Source organism: Salvelinus namaycush, chromosome 38 (assembly GCF_016432855.1).
Source record: "Salvelinus namaycush isolate Seneca chromosome 38, SaNama_1.0, whole genome shotgun sequence".
Taxonomy (NCBI): Eukaryota; Metazoa; Chordata; class Actinopteri; order Salmoniformes; family Salmonidae; genus Salvelinus; species Salvelinus namaycush.
Window position 1 is genome coordinate 20,919,172 of NC_052344.1, and position 19,180 is coordinate 20,938,351.

The following is a 19,180-nucleotide window of genomic DNA, read 5'->3' on the forward strand; positions in this document are numbered from 1 at the left end:
TCAACCCCCTAACACAGTGACCTAGCCTTAGCTCAACCCCCTAACACAGTGACCTTGCCTAGGCCTTAGCTCAACCCCCTAACACAGTAACATTGTCTAGGCCTTAGCTCAACCCCCTAACACAGTGACCTAGCCTTAGCTCAACCCCCTAACACAGTGACCTTGCCTAGGCCTTAGCTCAACCCCCTAACACAGTAACATTGTCTAGGCCTTAGCTCAACCCCCTAACACAGTGACCTAGCCTTAGCTCAACCCCCTAACACAGTGACCTTGCCTAGGCCTTAGCTCAACCCCCTAACACAGTGACCTTGCCTAGGCCTTAGCTCAACCCCCTAACACAGTAACCTTGTCTAGGCCTTAGCTCAACCCCCTAACACAGTAACCTTGTCTAGGCCTTAGCTCAACCCCCTAACACAGTGACCTTGCCTAGGCCTTAGCTCAACCCCCTAACACAGTGACCTTGCCTAGGCCTTAGCTCAACCCCCTAACACAGTAACCTTGTCTAGGCCTTAGCTCAACCCCCTAACACAGTAACCTTGCCTAGGCCTTAGCTCAACCCCCTAACACAGTGACCTTGTCTAGGCCTTAGCTCAAGCCCCTAACACAGTAACCTTGCCTAGGCCTTAGCTCAACCCCCTAACACAGTAACCTTGCCTAGGCCTTAGCTCAACCCCCTAACACAGTAACCTTGTCTAGGCCTTAGCTCAACCCCCTAACACAGTAACCTTGCCTAGGCCTTAGCTCAACCCCCTAACACAGTGACCTTGTCTAGGCCTTAGCTCAACCCCCTAACACAGTAACCTTGTCTAGGCCTTAGCTCAACCCCCGTAACACAGTGACCTTGCCTTAGCTCAACCCCCTAACACAGTGACCTTGTCTAGGCCTTAGCTCAAGCCCCTAACACAGTAACCTTGCCTTAGCTCAACCCCCTAACACAGTGACCTTGCCTTAGCTCAACCCCGTAACACAGTAACCTTGTCTAGGCCTTAGCTCAACCCCCTAACACAGTGACCTAGCCTAGGCCTTAGCTCAACCCCCTAACACAGTGACCTAGCCTAGGCCTTAGCTCAACCCCGTAACACAGTGACCTAGCCTAGGCCTTAGCTCAACCCCCTAACACAGTGACCTAGCCTAGGCCTTAGCTCAACCCCCTAACACAGTGACCTTGCCTAGGCCTTAGCTCAACCCCCTAACACAGTAACCTTGCCTAGGCCTTAGCTCAACCCCCTAACACAGTGACCTTGCCTAGGCCTTAGCTCAACCCCCTAACACAGTAACCTTGCCTAGGCCTTAGCTCAACCCCCTAACACAGTGACCTTGCCTAGGCCTTAGCTCTACCCCCTAACACAGTAACCTTGTCTAGGCCTTAGCTCAACCCCCTAACACAGTGACCTTGTCTAGGCCTTAGCTCTACCCCCTAACACAGTAACCTTGTCTTAGCTCAACCCCCTAACACAGTGACCTTGCCTTAGCTCAACCCCCTAACACAGTGACCTTGTCTAGGCCTTAGCTCAACCCCCTAACACAGTGACCTTGCCTAGGCCTTAGCTCAACCCCCTAACACAGTAACCTTACCTAGGCCTTAGCTCAACCCCCTAACACAGTGACCTTGTCTAGGCCTTAGCGCAACCCCGTAACACAGTGACCTTGCCTTAGCTCAACCCCCTAACACAGTGACCTTACCTAGGCCTTAGCTCAACCCCCTAACACAGTGACCTAGCCTAGGCCTTAGCTCAACCCCCTAACACAGTGACCTTGCCTTAGCTCAACCCCCTAACACAGTGACCTTGTCTAGGCCTTAGCTCAACCCCCTAACACAGTGACCTTGTCTAGGCCTTAGCTCAACCCCCTAACACAGTGACCTAGCCTAGGCCTTAGCTCTACCCCCTAACACAGTGACCTAGCCTAGGCCTTAGCTCAACCCCCTAACACAGTGACCTTGTCTAGGCCTTAGCTCAACCCCCTACCACAGTGACCTTGCCTTAGCTCAACCCCCTAACACAGTGACCTTGCCTAGGCCTTAGCTCAACCCCCTAACACAGTGACCTTGTCTAGGCCTTAGCTCAACCCCCTAACACAGTGACCTTGCCTAGGCCTTAGCTCAACCCCCTAACACAGTAACCTTACCTAGGCCTTAGCTCAACCCCCTAACACAGTGACCTTGTCTAGGCCTTAGCGCAACCCCGTAACACAGTGACCTTGCCTTAGCTCAACCCCCTAACACAGTGACCTTACCTAGGCCTTAGCTCAACCCCCTAACACAGTGACCTAGCCTAGGCCTTAGCTCAACCCCCTAACACAGTGACCTTGCCTTAGCTCAACCCCCTAACACAGTGACCTTGCCTAGGCCTTAGCTCAACCCCCTAACACCGTGACCTTGTCTAGGCTTTAGCTCAACCCCCTAACACAGTAACCTTGTTTTAGCTCAACCCCCTAACACAGTAACATTGTCTAGGCCTTAGCTCAACCCCCTAACACAGTAACCTTGTCTAGGCCTTAGCTCAAGCCCCTAACACAGTAACCTTGTCTTAGCTCAACCCCCTAACACAGTAACCTTGTCTTAGCTCAACCCCCTAACACAGTAACATTGTCTAGGCCTTAGCTCAACCCCCTAACACAGTAACCTTGTCTTAGCTCAACCCCCTAACACAGTGACCTAGCCTTAGCTCAACCCCCTAACACAGTGACCTTGCCTAGGCCTTAGCTCAACCCCCTAACACAGTAACATTGTCTAGGCCTTAGCTCAACCCCCTAACACAGTGACCTAGCCTTAGCTCAACCCCCTAACACAGTGACCTTGCCTAGGCCTTAGCTCAACCCCCTAACACAGTAACATTGTCTAGGCCTTAGCTCAACCCCCTAACACAGTGACCTAGCCTTAGCTCAACCCCCTAACACAGTGACCTTGCCTAGGCCTTAGCTCAACCCCCTAACACAGTGACCTTGCCTAGGCCTTAGCTCAACCCCCTAACACAGTAACCTTGTCTAGGCCTTAGCTCAACCCCCTAACACAGTAACCTTGTCTAGGCCTTAGCTCAACCCCCTAACACAGTGACCTTGCCTAGGCCTTAGCTCAACCCCCTAACACAGTGACCTTGCCTAGGCCTTAGCTCAACCCCCTAACACAGTAACCTTGTCTAGGCCTTAGCTCAACCCCCTAACACAGTAACCTTGCCTAGGCCTTAGCTCAACCCCCTAACACAGTGACCTTGTCTAGGCCTTAGCTCAAGCCCCTAACACAGTAACCTTGCCTAGGCCTTAGCTCAACCCCCTAACACAGTAACCTTGCCTAGGCCTTAGCTCAACCCCCTAACACAGTAACCTTGTCTAGGCCTTAGCTCAACCCCCTAACACAGTAACCTTGCCTAGGCCTTAGCTCAACCCCCTAACACAGTGACCTTGTCTAGGCCTTAGCTCAAGCCCCTAACACAGTAACCTTGCCTAGGCCTTAGCTCAACCCCCTAACACAGTGACCTTGTCTAGGCCTTAGCTCAAGCCCCTAACACAGTAACCTTGCCTTAGCTCAACCCCCTAACACAGTGACCTTGCCTTAGCTCAACCCCGTAACACAGTAACCTTGTCTAGGCCTTAGCTCAACCCCCTAACACAGTAACCTTGTCTAGGCCTTAGCTCAACCCCCGTAACACAGTGACCTTGCCTTAGCTCAACCCCGTAACACAGTAACCTTGTCTAGGCCTTAGCTCAACCCCCTAACACAGTAACCTTGTCTAGGCCTTAGCTCAACCCCCGTAACACAGTGACCTTGCCTTAGCTCAACCCCCTAACACAGTGACCTTGCCTTAGCTCAACCCCGTAACACAGTGACCTTGCCTTAGCTCAACCCCGTAACACAGTGACCTTGCCTAGGCCTTAGCTCAACCCTCTAACACAGTGACCTTGCCTAGGCCTTAGCTCAACCCCCTAACACAGTGACCTAGCCTTAGCTCAACCCCCTAACACAGTGACCTTGCCTAGGCCTTAGCTCAACCCCCTAACACAGTGACCTTGCCTAGGCCTTAGCTCAACCCCCTAACACAGTGACCTTGCCTTAGCTCAACCCCCTAACACAGTGACCTAGCCTAGGCCTTAGCTCAACCCCCTAACACAGTGACCGTGCCTAGGCCTTAGCTCAACCCCCTAACACAGTGGTGGAGGACAGATGACCAGGGTTCTACTGTAACTCAGTTGATAAAAAGGCAGGGAAATATAGCCATGTAGCCATACTGAAAATATGTATTGCTTTCAGAAAAGTGTTGGTCAAATTCTGAGAGTTTCTTGGCAACATCTGAGTAAAACAGTGGTTTGTTGCTACTATGTGAAAGGTTCAACTGAGTTCAACTGTTGACAGGGATCAGATATTTAAGTCCAGGGGTAGATATTAAATTCCTGACACTTATAAAATATCCTCAGTGAGAAATTTCTGGGTGGATAGACAGCCCTCCAGGCTACTTTCACAGCACTTGTGTTGCTTCCTGGTCATCTGTAAATACTGCATTTGAAGTTAAAATGACTGACAGTTGAATTCCTGTCTATCTGTCTGGCTTGTGATCAAGGGCTTAACATTGCACATCTGAAGACATATCTTCCCAGTGAGCATCTGTCTGTCGTATGGAGGGTAGTTCAGCAGAGGAAGAGAGGAGGCTGCCAAACGGACTGTCAGAGCTATACACATCCACAAGATAATATACAACAAGAGACAGCAGAGTTCATTACAACATCTAGTCAGAATGCAATGTAAGCAATGGTTTTCATTTAGCCTCATATTTCAATTACTGCTGTAGGCCTTCTCATCTTAACAATAGGAACAACATCTACCCACTGATACAAAGGCCACATCATCAGGAACAATGTGAATATCATTTACCCACTGATACGAAGGCCATATCTTCAGGAACAATGTGAATATCATTTACCCACTGATATGAAGACCACATCTTCAGGAACAATGTGAATATCATTTACCCACTGATATGAAGGCCACATCTTCAGGAACAATGTGAATATCATTTACCCACTGATATGAAGGCCACATCTTCAGGAACAATGTGAATATCATTTACCCACTGATATGAAGGCCACATCTTCAGGAACAATATGTTCTAGGCCCCATCCCTGGTGAATCATAGTGTGCGTCTCAAATGGTACCCTAATCCCTATGTAGTGCACTACTTTTGACCAAAGCCCTATGGTCCCTGGTCTAATGTAGTGCATTATATAGGGAATAGGGTGCCATTTGGGACAGCCATAGCCGTATTCTAGTCCTTGCTGATTAAATGACTGATGAAGAGACCTTTCCTTTCATGTCCTCTTTCTTTGTTTTTTACACAAGCTTGTTTCATCAGTTGCTAAGCAATGTTCCAATGGCCTCTCTGTGGCCTTTCAGTTTAACTGTGTGTGTGTTGTGCAGAGAGAGGACAGCAGCGTTCTTTTCCGTGCTGTGTTTCGGAGGCGTGCTTGACCTTTCGGACACAAGGACAGGAGTGTTGTTGAGAACAAGTGGAGGAGACTAGTGACACGGCTGGCTGGAGCCAGAGGCACACCTAATAATGATGAATCATTTGGTGGGTTATATTTGTCCTGTTTCATTATACGTGTGTGTGAAGTGGTAATGTGTTTAATGCATAACCCCCTGAGACACCCTCAGAGAGTGGGGTCACATGCAGGGTCAGCCATTATCAACAGAGAGTGGGGTCACATGCAGGGTCAGCCATTATCAACAGCAACCCTGGAGCAATTAGGGTTAAGTGCCTCGTCAAGGGCACAATGGCAGATTTTTCACCTTGTCGTTAAGGGATTCGAACTAGCGACCGTTCAGTTACTGGCCCAACGCTCTTACCCCTAGGCTACATGCCGCACATACCACTTCCTGGACTGACTGGACTAAAGTGGCTCAAGAGCTGGGCCTACCCTTAACCTCAGACAGAGACAGAGACAGAGACAGAGACAGAGAGACAGAGAGACAGAGAGACAGACAGACAGACAGACAGACAGACAGAGACAGAGACAGACAGACAGACAGACAGACAGACAGACAGACAGACAGACAGACAGACAGACAGACAGACAGACAGACAGACAGACACACACACACACACACACACACACACACACACACACACACACACACACACACAGACACAGACACAGACACACAGACTCTCTCTCTCTCTCTACGCTAGGCTCTAGTCAGTGTGTGTGTCCTCACCACTCTAGCTGGTAGTTCATCTGGTAGTCCCTCTCCTCTGCCTGTCGCAGATCGTTGTGGAACTTGAGGAGCTGCTGTCTCATGCGGCAGACCTCTGTGTCCGGCCCCTCAGGGAACTGCTCAGCCTTCTCCAGATCTCTCTGCTGGCGCTCCAGCTCTGCTCTGAACCGCTTGGCCTCCTGCAGCAGCCGGATCTCTGACTGCTGAGAGCTGGGGTGGGGAGATGGGAGTCACAGACAGACACAGCCAGATCTCTGACTGCTGAGAGCTGGGGTGAGGAGATGGGAGTCACAGACAGACACAGCCAGATCTCTGACTGCTGAGAGCTGGGGTGGGGAGATGGGGGTCACAGACAGACACAGCCAGATCTCTGACTGCTGAGAGCTGGGGTGGGGAGATGGGAGTCACAGACAGACACAGCCAGATCTCTGACTGCTGAGAGCTGGGGTGGGGAGATGGGAGTCACAGACAGACACAGCCAGATCTCTGACTGCTGAGAGCTGGGGTGGGGAGATGGGAGTCACAGACAGACAGCCAGATCTCTGACTGCTGAGAGGGGGTGGGGAGATGGGAGTCACAGACAGACACAGCCAGATCTCTGACTGCTGAGAGCTGGGGTGGGGAGATGGGAGTCACAGACAGACACAGCCAGATCTCTGACTGCTGAGAGGGGGTGGGGAGATGGGAGTCACAGACAGACACAGCCAGATCTCTGACTGCTGAGAGGGGGTGGGGAGATGGGAGTCACAGACAGACACAGCCAGATCTCTGACTGCTGAGAGCTGGGGTGGGGAGATGGGAGTCACAGACAGACACAGCCGGATCTCTGACTGCTGAGAGCTGGGTACTGGTACTGATGGGTCATATGACAGGGCAGAGATGTGGTCAGCTGACTCAGCTCATCACCCTCAGGTAGGAGGGAATCACACAGGTCCTAGTGGTACACATACACAGATGCTGGTCGGGACTAGCCTCTGTCACAGACTGTCACCTCAACTGGGCGTCCGAGGGTAGTTATACACTGAGTCTACAAAACAATAAGATCACCTTTCCAATATTGAGTTTCACCCCCTTTTGCCCTCAGAACAGGCTCAATGTGTCAGGGCATGGACTCTACAAGGTGTCTAAAGCGTTCCACAGGGATGCTGGCCCATGTTGACTCCAATGCTTCCCACAGTTGTGTCAAGTTGACAGGTACTAATGGGTCATTTTAAACAGGTACTGATGGGTCATTTTAAACAGGTACTGATGGGCCATTTTAAACAGGTACTGATGGGCCATTTTAAACAGGTACTGATGGGTCATTTTAAACAGGTACTGATGGGTCAATAATATGGCACAGGTCCAGTCCAGTCCTCATACAGAGTGGCTTGTGTTATCCATATAAACATGTAAGGAGCGTCTGTGGACAGGGAGAGATGAGATCACTTACCTTTTCAAGGTGTCATGGAGCAGGCTGAAACTGGCTTTGAGCTTCGCTGCTTTGGTCCCGCTGATCTTCCCAGTAGAGAACAGCTACAAGAGAACAAAATCCTTCTTTCAATAATCATCTGCCTAAAGCCTTGGACCAGAATCAGCATCTGGGAAGCCATCCATGTCTCTCCATCTGACCACAGAGCGATTAGCTCTCCTTGCACATGTCAAATAATAGCTCAACCACACAGATTAGATAGTTCCAGTGGCTGTAAACAAGTCTGTTGTTTACCCCCATCTCTCTTTGGTGTTTATCACCGTGCCAACGCTACAGAACATCTGTCTTTGCTTCAACTACAAAGGAACAAAAACAGAACTCCATATCCGTAAACGTACTTCAGTTGCTATTCAGCGAGAAAAGTCTTCCAGCCGTGAAGTATCTTTATCCAGCTGATCTTCACAGAGCCAGACTGATCTTCACAGAGCCAGACTGATCTTCACAGAGTCAGGCTGAACTTCACAGAGCCAGGCTGAACTTCACAGAGCCAGGCTGATCTTCACAGAGCCAGGCTGATTTTCACAGAGCCAGGCTGTGATGGTTGGAATGATGAAAGACACATCAAACAGCCAACACGTGTGTGCATCACTGATGTTTTAGGTGATTGTCTTAGATCAGAGTGAACTACCACACTGTGATATGTTATAAAGACTTCATCTCACCGGGGAGCTACAGCTGGCAGAAAATAACTGATACTTTGGATTCATTACAGTTTATCAGAGCACTGCAAGTTTACTGGAAACCCCATGTCTTAAAAGGAACATGGAGAATAACGAAGGTATAGAATAATGTATTATTTACCTGGGGCTGGTTGCATCAAGAGGTTAATGAGTCATACAGGTATTAAGACACACATAGGACTACAGGTATAGAGACACATAGCACTACAGGTATAGACACACATAGGACTACAGGTATAGAGACATATAGGACTACAGGTATAGAGACACACATAGGACTACAGGTATAGAGACACACATAGGACTACAGGTATAGAGACACACATAGTACTACAGCTATAGAGACATATAGGACTACAGGTATAGAGACATATAGGACTACAGGTATAGAGACACACATAGGACTACAGGTATAGAGACATATAGGACTACAGGTATAGAGACACACATAGGACTACAGGTATAGACACATATGACTACAGGTATAGAGACACACATAGGACTACAGGTATAGAGACATATAGGACTACAGGTATAGAGACACACATAAGACTACAGGTATAGAGACACACATAAGACTACAGGTATAGAGACACATAGGACTACAGGTATAGAGACACACATAGGACTACAGGAATAGAGACACACATAGGACTACAGGTATAGAGACACACATAGGACTACAGGAATAGAGACACACATAGGACTACAGGTATAGAGACACACATAGGACTACAGGAATAGAGACACACATAGGACTACAGGTATAGAGACACACATAGGACTACAGGAATAGAGACACACATAGGACTACAGGTATAGAGACACATAGGACTACAGGTATAGAGACATATAGGACTACAGGTATAGAGACATATAGGACTACAGGTATAGAGACACACATAGGACTACAGGTATAGAGACACACATAGGACTACAGGTATAGAGACACATAGGACTACAGCTATAGAGACACACATAGGACTACAGGTATAGAGACACACATAGGACTACAGCTATAGAGACATATAGGACTACAGGCATATACACACATATGACTACAGGTATATACACACATAGGACTACAGGTATAGAGACACACATAGGACTACAGGTATAGAGACATATAGGACTACAGGTATAGAGACACACATAGGACTACAGGTATAGAGACATATAGGACTACAGGTATAGAGACACACATAGGACTACAGGTATAGACACATATGACTACAGGTATAGAGACACACATAGGACTACAGGTATAGAGACACATAGGACTACAGGTATAGACACATATGACTACAGGTATAGAGACACACATAGGACTACAGGTATAGAGACATATAGGACTACAGGTATAGAGACACACATAAGACTACAGGTATAGAGACACACATAGGACTACAGCTATAGAGACACACATAGGACTACAGGAATAGAGACACACATAGGACTACAGGTATAGAGACACACATAGGACTACAGGTATAGAGACACACATAGGACTACAGGTATAGAGACACACATAGGACTACAGGTATAGAGACACACATAGGACTACAGGTATAGAGACACACATAGGACTACAGGTATAGAGACACACATAAGACTACAGGTATAGAGACATATAGGACTACAGGTATAGAGACACACATATGACTACAGGAATAGAGACACACATAGGACTACAGGTATAGAGACACACATAGGACTACAGGTATAGAGACACACATAGGACTACAGGTATAGAGACACACATAGGACTACAGGTATAGAGACACACATAAGACTACAGGTATAGAGACACATAGGACTACAGGTATAGAGACACACATAGGACTACAGGAATAGAGACACACATAGGACTACAGGTATAGAGACACATAGGACTACAGGTATAGGTTGGTACTGTAACTCTACAAGTTCTGTCTGTTAGAGCTGAGATCCAGGCCTGGTTGGTACTGTAACTCTGCCAGTTCTGTCTGTTAGAGCTGAGATCCAGGCCTGGTTGGTACTGTAACTCTGCCAGTTCTGTCTGTTAGAGCTGAGATCCAGGCCTGGTTGGTACTGTAACTCTGCCAGTTCTGTCTGTTAGAGCTGAGATCCAGGCCTGGTTGGTACTGTAACTCTGCCAGTTCTGTCTGTTAGAGCTGAGATCCAGGCCTGGTTGGTACTGTAACTCTGCCAGTTCTGTCTGTTAGAGCTGAGATTCAGGCCTGGTTGGTACTGTAACTCTGCCAGTTCTGTCTGTTAGAGCTGAGATTCAGGCCTGGTTGGTACTGTAACTCTGCCAGTTCTGTCTGTTAGAGCTGAGATCCAGGCCTGGTTGGTACTGTAACTCTGCCAGTTCTGTCTGTTAGAGCTGAGATCCAGGCATGGTTGGTACTGTAACTCTGCCAGTTCTGTCTGTTAGAGCTGAGATCCAGGCCTGGTTGGTACTGTAACTCTGCCAGTTCTGTCTGTTAGAGCTGAGATCCAGGCCTGGTTGGTACTGTAACTCTGCCAGTTCTGTCTGTTAGAGCTGAGATCCAGGCCTGGTTGGTACTGTAACTCTGCCAGTTCTGTCTGTTAGAGCTGAGATCCAGGCCTGGTTGGTACTGTAACTCTGCCAGTTCTGTCTGTTAGAGCTGAGATCCAGGCCTGGTTGGTACTGTAACTCTGCCAGTTCTGCTCTACCAACATGGAATAGGTCAATTATAAGGTCTATGGTTTTCCCTTCCTCTGTAAAAATGAAAGCCAGTTTCTCGTTCAGTGGCTGGGAGCCACTTAAAGGAATGGATAGTTGAAAAGTTTCAATTCTCAACAACAAACACAGTTTCCCTGTCAGTTATATAGAGTTCCAGACAGTTACAATATTCATGAGGATGAGTCTTGAACAGTAGATTATTCCATAGATATCGTAGGAATAACAATAACAGTCACTTTATTCGTAAAGTCAAGTGCTTTTCCTGCAGGTGAGGAGGACTCGTTAATGTGCAGCCCATCTGGCTCAGAGGGAAAATACTTCCTGATCACAAGATGGCTGACGTTGACCCATGACCGCCACCACACAGAGCCCTGGGACACTGCCAGTTTCAGCCTGCTACAGGATCTGACCTGTTATGTTTATCTTTCACGGCTCTACTGTCATCTCACCTTTGACCCAAAACTAAGGTGTATAACGTGAGTTTCAATAGAGGGTTTGAATTGCAAATATTGCATCACTTTCAATATGACTAATCCTGAATGAAACACCCTACTGTGGAATAATATAGCGTGAATGACTTCCAGCTTGTGAAAAGCTATTGCCCACTTTACAGGAATCCCACAACCCACCACAAACTGACCTCAAACCGACCACTTCTACCACTTCATAAAGGGCTTAGTGTCCTAGTTCAGGTGTCACGCCCTGGCCTTAGTTATCTTTGTTTTCTTTATTATTTTAGTTAGGTCAGGGTGTGACATGGGGGATGTTTGTGTGTTTTTTGTCTAGTCTAGGGTGTTTGTATTGTATAGGGGTTTTTGTAGAGTTCATGGGGTTGTGTTCAGTGTAGGTGTTTATGTAAGTCTATGGTTGCCTGGATTGGTTCTCAATCAGAGACAGCTGTCTATCGTTGTCTCTGATTGGGAGCCATATTTAAGGCAGCCATAGGCATTAGGTAGGTTGTGGGTAATTGTCTATGTTTGACGTTAGTAGCTTGTGTCTGCACTTTCGTTTGTTAGCTTCACGGTCGTTTGTTGTTTTGTTTAGTTTGTATTAGTTTCGTGTTCGTTTCATTCTCTTCAAATAAATAGAAGATGTATCTATATCACGCTGCGCCTTGGTCCTCTCTTTCACCTAAAGACGATCGTGACATCAGGCTAAATATCCAAGAACACAAAACAGCAAAACAACAAGATGGGGGAAACCTACAGGAGAGAATCTTAATTCCTTTGTACTGACTCACTTGTCTGTTCAGGGAAATGGGCTGACTTTTAAAAGGACTGCAGCTCAGTCAGAACTCTGCCCTCCTACTTTCTCTTTAAATGTTTGACTTTGCTGCTGGTATGGAGTGGTGGAATTACGCAACACAGCCCCTCCCATCCCTCCCTCCCTCTCTCTCCCCTGATATTAATGACACAACTATCTCAGGCAGGAGGCTCCTGCGCTCACTCTCCTGCAGGCTGCTCTCACGCTGCTCTCGCTCTCTCTGACTGCATAGCTGAGAAACACTCACTCACTCACTCACTCAAACACACACCATGAGGCTGGTCGTGCTGTGTGTTGTGGCCTCCACCACTCTTCTGCTGGCAGTCCCATGGAGCTCTGCAGCAGACCCAGGAGACGGAGCCCAGAGATGGGATAAGGTCCAGGATAAGCCTGCTACAGGAGAGGTTTCAGGGGGCTGCCCTGTGAGGATGAAGCCTTCTGGCCAGTGTGGAGAAGAGGACGACTGCCCCTACCAGATCACCCTGCCTCCACTGACCATCCAGCTGCCCAAGCAGTTCAGGATGCTGGAGAAGACCATGAAGGAGCTGCAGAGCCTGAAGGAGACGGTGAACCGGCTGAAGAGGGACTGTCTGGAGTGCCGGCAGCAGGCTGACCAGAGCCTGCAGAGGGACAGCGGGGAGGCAGCAGGGGGTCCCGGTACGGGGATGGGACCAGGGTTTCTGGAAATACAGTCTAGCACCAGTAAGGAGGAACGAGGAGACGGGGGAACCAACACAGGACCTGATGGGGATGGCATTGGCACTAGCACCGGTTCTGGTACTGGCAAAGGCACTGGCTCTACCAGCGGTTCTGTGTTTGGGATGCAGGTGAAGATGAACAAGATGTCCAGCAGCCTGCGTAACGCACGGGGCCAGATCACGGCTCTGCAGGGCCGTCTAGAGGAACTAAGCCTCATCAACATGAGGAACGTGGAGGCCATCGTGGACAGCAAGGTGGAGAACATCACTGGAGTGATCAACAAGCTCAGCAACAACTGTAACCACCAGTGTGCCGTCCAGCCCTCTCCTCAGTGTACGTCTATTTACTTATTCTCTTGATTTAATTCAACAAATAGCTTCTTGAGAATTTGACAGTAAAATGCTGTATAACCTTTAACTGATTTACAAAACCCTGTGTTATTACTAAACTATAATTATTCTGTAAACTGCAGAACTCCCCTCGGTGAAAGTGTTATTGAAAATAGCCCCTCTGTTCTCTTATAGAAGCTCCTCTCGTCTCTTGTTATTGCTAACCTACTGTTCTCCTCTAAGCTTCAGTCAGACAGACTTATTATAAAACCAGGCTTTCATGCACTGCATGCAGTATTTTACAGTATGCCAGCCCTCTGTACTGAGTGTGAGTACTCTGCCGTATCAAAAGGAGAATCGCAGGTTTAACTCCAGATCATCACCCTTTATTTATGCATGGTCATTAACTAACACTGCTACTGTACAAGGGAATTACATCATTTCCTCACACTTTATCTTTCAAAACTCATTGGGATATTCTGATATTTTGAGTGTGAGATGTTCTGACATTTTGAGTGTGAGATATTCTGATATTTTGAGTGTGAGATATTCTGATATTTTGAGTGTGAGATATTCTGATATTTTGAGTGTGAGATATTCTGATATTTTGAGTGTGAGATATTCTGATATTTTGAGTGTGAGATATTCTGATATTCTGATATTCTGATATTTTGAGTGTGAGATATTCTGATATTTTGAGTGTGAGATATTCTGATATTTTGAGTGTGAGATATTCTGATATTCTGATATTCTGATATTCTGATATTTTGAGTGTGAGATATTCTGATATTCTGATATTTTGAGTGTGAGATATTCTGATATTCTGATATTTTGAGTTTGGGATATTCTGATATTTTGAGTGTGAGATGTTCTGATATTTTGAGTGTGAGATATTCTGATATTCTGATATTTTGAGTGTGAGATATTCTGATATTCTGATATTTTGAGTGTGGGATATTCTGATATTTTGAGTGTGAGATATTCTGATATTTTGAGTGTGAGATATTCTGATATTCTGATATTTTGAGTGTGAGATATTCTGATATTCTGATATTTTGAGTGTGAGATATTCTGATATTCTGATATTTTGAGTGTGGGATATTCTGATATTTTGAGTGTGAGATATTCTGATATTCTGATATTTTGAGTGTGAGATATTCTGATATTCTGATATTTTGAGTGTGAGATATTCTGATATTCTGATATTTTGAGTGTGAGATATTCTGATATTCTGATATTCTGATATTTTGAGTGTGAGATATTCTGATATTTTCAGTGGTCCTTCCGATGGAAAGAGATATGTATATTTTCATATGGGCTTAATAGGAACCAATTTGAAACTAATAATTTTCCTGTCAGTTTCAATACTGTAGACCACTGTAAGGTACTTCATTTTGGAGATCTGAACTGAAAACCCCATGTCCAATTATCAATGGAATGCAAACTAGTCATATCAAAGTTCCATTTCCATCTAGAGGTATCTCTAGGGGACATATTTCAGTAGTAATCATATAACATATTACCATCCATCCAAACGGATATGGAACCATTCCTAAAGCATGTGACAACCATCTCCTCCATTGGCTATTATCTGAAAAACACATGTGAGATCCTTTTGAAATGGATCAACTCCCGACAGCAGTGTGATTTCTCCAGCCAGTGTAACAGCTATAATTTCAGTGTGAACAGCTAACTCCTTTATTACACTTGCCAACAAAATGATGCAATGTGTTGCCTTCCGACAGTTGGTCATGGTGAGATCAGAACACTATGTAGAAGCACTTGTCTTAGATGAATCTGTCATGTAAGAGCTCTGCAAATTACTCTGGATAGCTTGACAAGATAATGTCAAAAGTGATTCATGTAAAGATGATGGAGAAACAGGCCATATAAAGTGTTTCCAGTAAGAGTCGGGAGTGTCCAGTATCAAAGTGCAGTAGTGCTTGTGTGTTCTGTTGTTGACACAGCCTTCTCTCTACTGGCCACGTTTCTATCTTGATATGGGAAACTCTACTGTCCACGTTTCTATCTTGATATGGGAAACTCTACTGTCGGCTCAACGACAACAGAACGTCAGCAGTCAGACATCTCACAATCTCAGCTCTGTAACGGATCATTAAGCCCCAATTCACAGTTAAACTAAACAGTGTGCTTTCTATCTCTGATTGGATTTGAAGGTGTTCGTGGACATACATGGAGGGAGTCTACCTTTGGATCATTTAACTGAATCATGTTCTCTATTCATTTATAAACACTTTTACGCCTTTTTCTGTAGGAATTAAAGGAACTGTTTGCCTGTAATGTGAGAATGCACAAGCTTTTCATTGGGACGATGTTACTTCCAGATGAGGGTTTTATGTCTCTGCATACTTCCTTGATAATACAGCTGCTCTTCTGTTGCTGTCAATCCCCTTTATCAGTCTGCATGGCTGTCTGTCCATCTGCCTGACGGACTGTTATATTTGGGTCAGTCACAGCCTGGCGCCCATATTCTGAGAACCACTAATACTATCACATATGGGCAGACTTTGATAGGAGTACTACCCACAGGGGGGAGATACAGAGACACACACACAGAGACACACACACAGAGACACACACACAGAGACACACACACAGAGACACACACACACACACACACACACACACACACGCGCACGCGCACACACACACACACACACACACAAACAGCCTGCTCTGCTGTGCTCTGCTCTGCCCTCTTCTGTGCTCTGCTCTGCCCTCATCTGGCTTTACTCTGACCTCTTCTGTGCTCTGCTCTGTCCTCTTCTGTGCTCTGCTAACTCAACTCCTCTCTCATGCTTCCTAGGCTCCTATCCTGAGCAGCCGACTGGCGTCACTTTCCAAAACTCAAAGCTCCAAAAGTGGGTGTCAGGATGCATTATCATCACAAACACAGAGTGGGGACTGGCAGGGTCTCCAGCAGCATTGGTTAATCCCATTTTACACTTTCCCACGTTTTGACAAGTCTGTCCTCCCCTTATATGAAAACACTCTGACGGTCGTGGCTCAACTCGCTCGGTCAGCTCTGGGGCTGAAAGTCAGTAACATTCCATGCAATGGCCTGCTGGGTTGTGAGAGTCTTGTGCTTTGAGGGAAACAGTGTTTTCTTTACTCCTCGGACACTGACCGTTGCCTCTCTCTCCCTCCCTCCCCCTGCCCTGTCTCTCTCTGTCTCTCTCCCTCCCCCTGCCCTGTCTCTCTCTGTCTCTCTCTCCCTCCCCCTGCCCTGTCTCTCTCTGTCTCTCTCCCTCGCCCTGCCCTGTCTCTCTCTGTCTCTCTCTCCCTCGCCCTGCCCTGTCTCTCTCTGTCTCTCTCTCCCTCCCCCTGCCCTGTCTCTCTCTGTCTCTCTCCCTCCCCCTGCCCTGTCTCTCTCTGTCTCTCTCTCCCTCCCCCTGCCCTGTCTCTCTCTCACAACAGTCATCATCGCTCCAAAGGACTGCTCTGACTACAACATGCTAAAGGAGAGGAGGAACGGCGTCTACCGGGTCACGCCAGACCCCAGGAACGGCACGTTCGAGGTCTACTGCGACATGGAGTCGTTCGGCGGCAGCTGGACCCTGGTGCAGCAGCGCCTCAATGGCACCGTCAGCTTCAACCGCTCCTGGGCTGAGTACAAGGTTAATAAACCCATTTGACAAAACTCTTTGACAGACCGTGGTTAGTAACATTCCATGCAATGGCCTGCTGGCCTGTGAGAATCAGGGAGAACAGGGGCTGTCCCAAATGGCACCCTATTCCCTATATAGTGCACTACCTTTGACCAAACACTATGTAGGGAATAGGGTGTCATTTGGGACAGAGTTTACTCCTCTGACACAGACCTATACCTTTTTCTCTCTCTCTCTCTCCCCCTGCCCTTGCCCTCTCGCTCTCTCTCTCTCTCTCTCTCTCTCTCTAGAGGGGCTTTGGTGACCCCCGGGGAGAGTTCTGGTTGGGCAACGACCGCATCCACCTCCTGACCAAGGCCAAGGACATGGTGCTGCGCATCGAACTGGAGGACTTCCAAGGGGTGCGGGAGTACGCCAAGTTCGACCAGTTCTACGTAGCCAACGAGTTCCTGAGGTATCGCTTATCCATCAGCGGGTACAGTGGCACGGCCGGCAACGCGCTGCACATGAACAAGCACTTCAACCACGACCAGAAGTTCTTCACCACGCCAGATAGGGACAACGACATGTACCCGTCAGGGAACTGCGGCGCGTACTACAGCTCTGGGTGGTGGTTTGACGCCTGCATGTCAGCCAATCTCAATGGGAAATACTACCACAAGAGATACAAGGGCGTGAGGAACGGCATCTTCTGGGGAACATGGCACAACATGTCTAGTGAAGCATACCCCACCAACTACAGGCAGGCCTTCAAGACCGTCAAAATGATGATACGGCCAAAGAACTACGCTCCGTAAAGGAAAGAGGCATGAGAACGGAAACGACCGGAAAGATCTGACATACTTTTTTTCTTCTTAACTTTCTGCTCCTTTGACCTTTCTGCCTCCCACTGTCAAGTTCAACCACGTGGTTCAGAGACAGTCTGAGACACCTGGGTTCCCGGTAATAAAACAGCAATGAAATCTTCAAAAGGTTGGAAAAGTCTCCACCGAAGACAAATGTATGATATCACAGTCATAGTAAAAGTCTGGCTATCGGTCAAACAACATACTATGGACCATGTGCTACTGAACTAATAACAGCAACAAAATGGAGTCAGATATGTTTGCTTTCTGCAGAATAATTACATTGGTTGACTGCAGGCACTGCAACTGTTTCCAGACATCTGTACGTCCAAAGCGTTTTCTGTATAATACTGCCACCTAGCTGTATGTCATTACATTGCATCCTCATCTAGACAGGCTAAGCAGCATGGAAACTAAAGGCCGCAAGTTCAAGGAGGAAATGTACAGTATTTATTTTTGAACGTATGATAGCTTTTATATAACTAATATATGGACTGTATTTTCATGCAGTACACAGCGATTGCCTAAGATGAGCACCCCAAAAAGTATTGTATTCGGAATAAAAAACATTGTATTGGGGTTGAGAAGTTGACCACAGAGATGTTTAAAACTAAAACATGGAGTATTTCGACTTGTATGAAAAGGTTTAAAGTGTAGGTCTATTTGAATAGAATAATTGATTATGTAGCTTGATGTATGGAACTGTATGTACACTAGAAGCTTTTTATTCACCTTCTATTGTCCTATTCAAATGTGTATTTACTTTTTATATAAAAACATGAATAAACTTTTTACAGATTTGCACTGAGTACTGAATGTTTTGTTATCCATATCCCGCATGAAACACAGCAGGTAAATAGCCCTGACCCAGCTGCCTATATCTGCCAACCATCAGCGGGCAAATAGCCCTGACCCAGCCTATATCTGCCAACCATCAGCAGGCAAATAGCCCTGACCCAGCCTATATCTGCCAACCATCAGTAGGCAAATAGCCCTGACCCAGCCTATATCTGCCAACCATCAGCAGGTAAATAGCCCTGACCCAGCCTATATCTGCCAACCATCAGTAGGCAAATAGCCCTGACCCAGCCTATATCTGCCAACCATCAGCAGGTAAATAGCCCTGACCCAGCCTATATCTGCCAACCATCAGTAGGCAAATAGCCCTGACCCAGCCTATATCTGCCAACCATCAGCAGGCAAATAGCCCTGACCCAGCCTATATCTGCCAACCATCAGCAGGCAAATAGCCCTGACCCAGCCTATATCTGCCAACCATCAGCAGGCAAATAGCCCTGACCCAGCCTATATCTGCCAACCATCAGCAGGCAAATAGCCCTGACCCAGCCTATATCTGCCAACCATCAGCA

At 47.1% G+C, this 19,180-nt stretch overlaps 1 protein-coding gene across 1 annotated transcript; it reads left to right on the plus strand.

Moving 5' to 3' along the window:
• The first annotated feature begins 12,469 nt into the window (after nt 1-12,469).
• fgl2a (fibrinogen-like 2a) lies at nt 12,470-18,614 on the plus strand. The gene is made up of 3 exons (XM_038978396.1): nt 12,470-13,340; nt 16,775-16,974; nt 17,256-18,614. The coding sequence occupies exons 1-3, from the start codon at nt 12,581-12,583 to the stop codon at nt 17,760-17,762; spliced, it is 1,467 nt and encodes a 488-aa protein (XP_038834324.1). The 5' UTR covers nt 12,470-12,580; the 3' UTR covers nt 17,763-18,614.
• The last annotated feature ends 566 nt before the right edge of the window (nt 18,615-19,180 follow it).

What these genes read in the sequence shown, in the direction of transcription:
- fgl2a (XM_038978396.1), top strand. Translation starts at nt 12,581, where the DNA reads ATGAGGCTGGTCGTGCTGTGTGTTGTGGCCTCCACCACTCTTCTGCTG. An exon ending in CGTCCAGCCCTCTCCTCAGT is followed by an intron (nt 13,341 to 16,774) that starts GTACGTCTATTT and finishes CTCTCACAACAG; the next exon opens with TCATCATCGCTCCAAAGGAC. An exon ending in GCTCCTGGGCTGAGTACAAG is followed by an intron (nt 16,975 to 17,255) that starts GTTAATAAACCC and finishes CTCTCTCTCTAG; the next exon opens with AGGGGCTTTGGTGACCCCCG.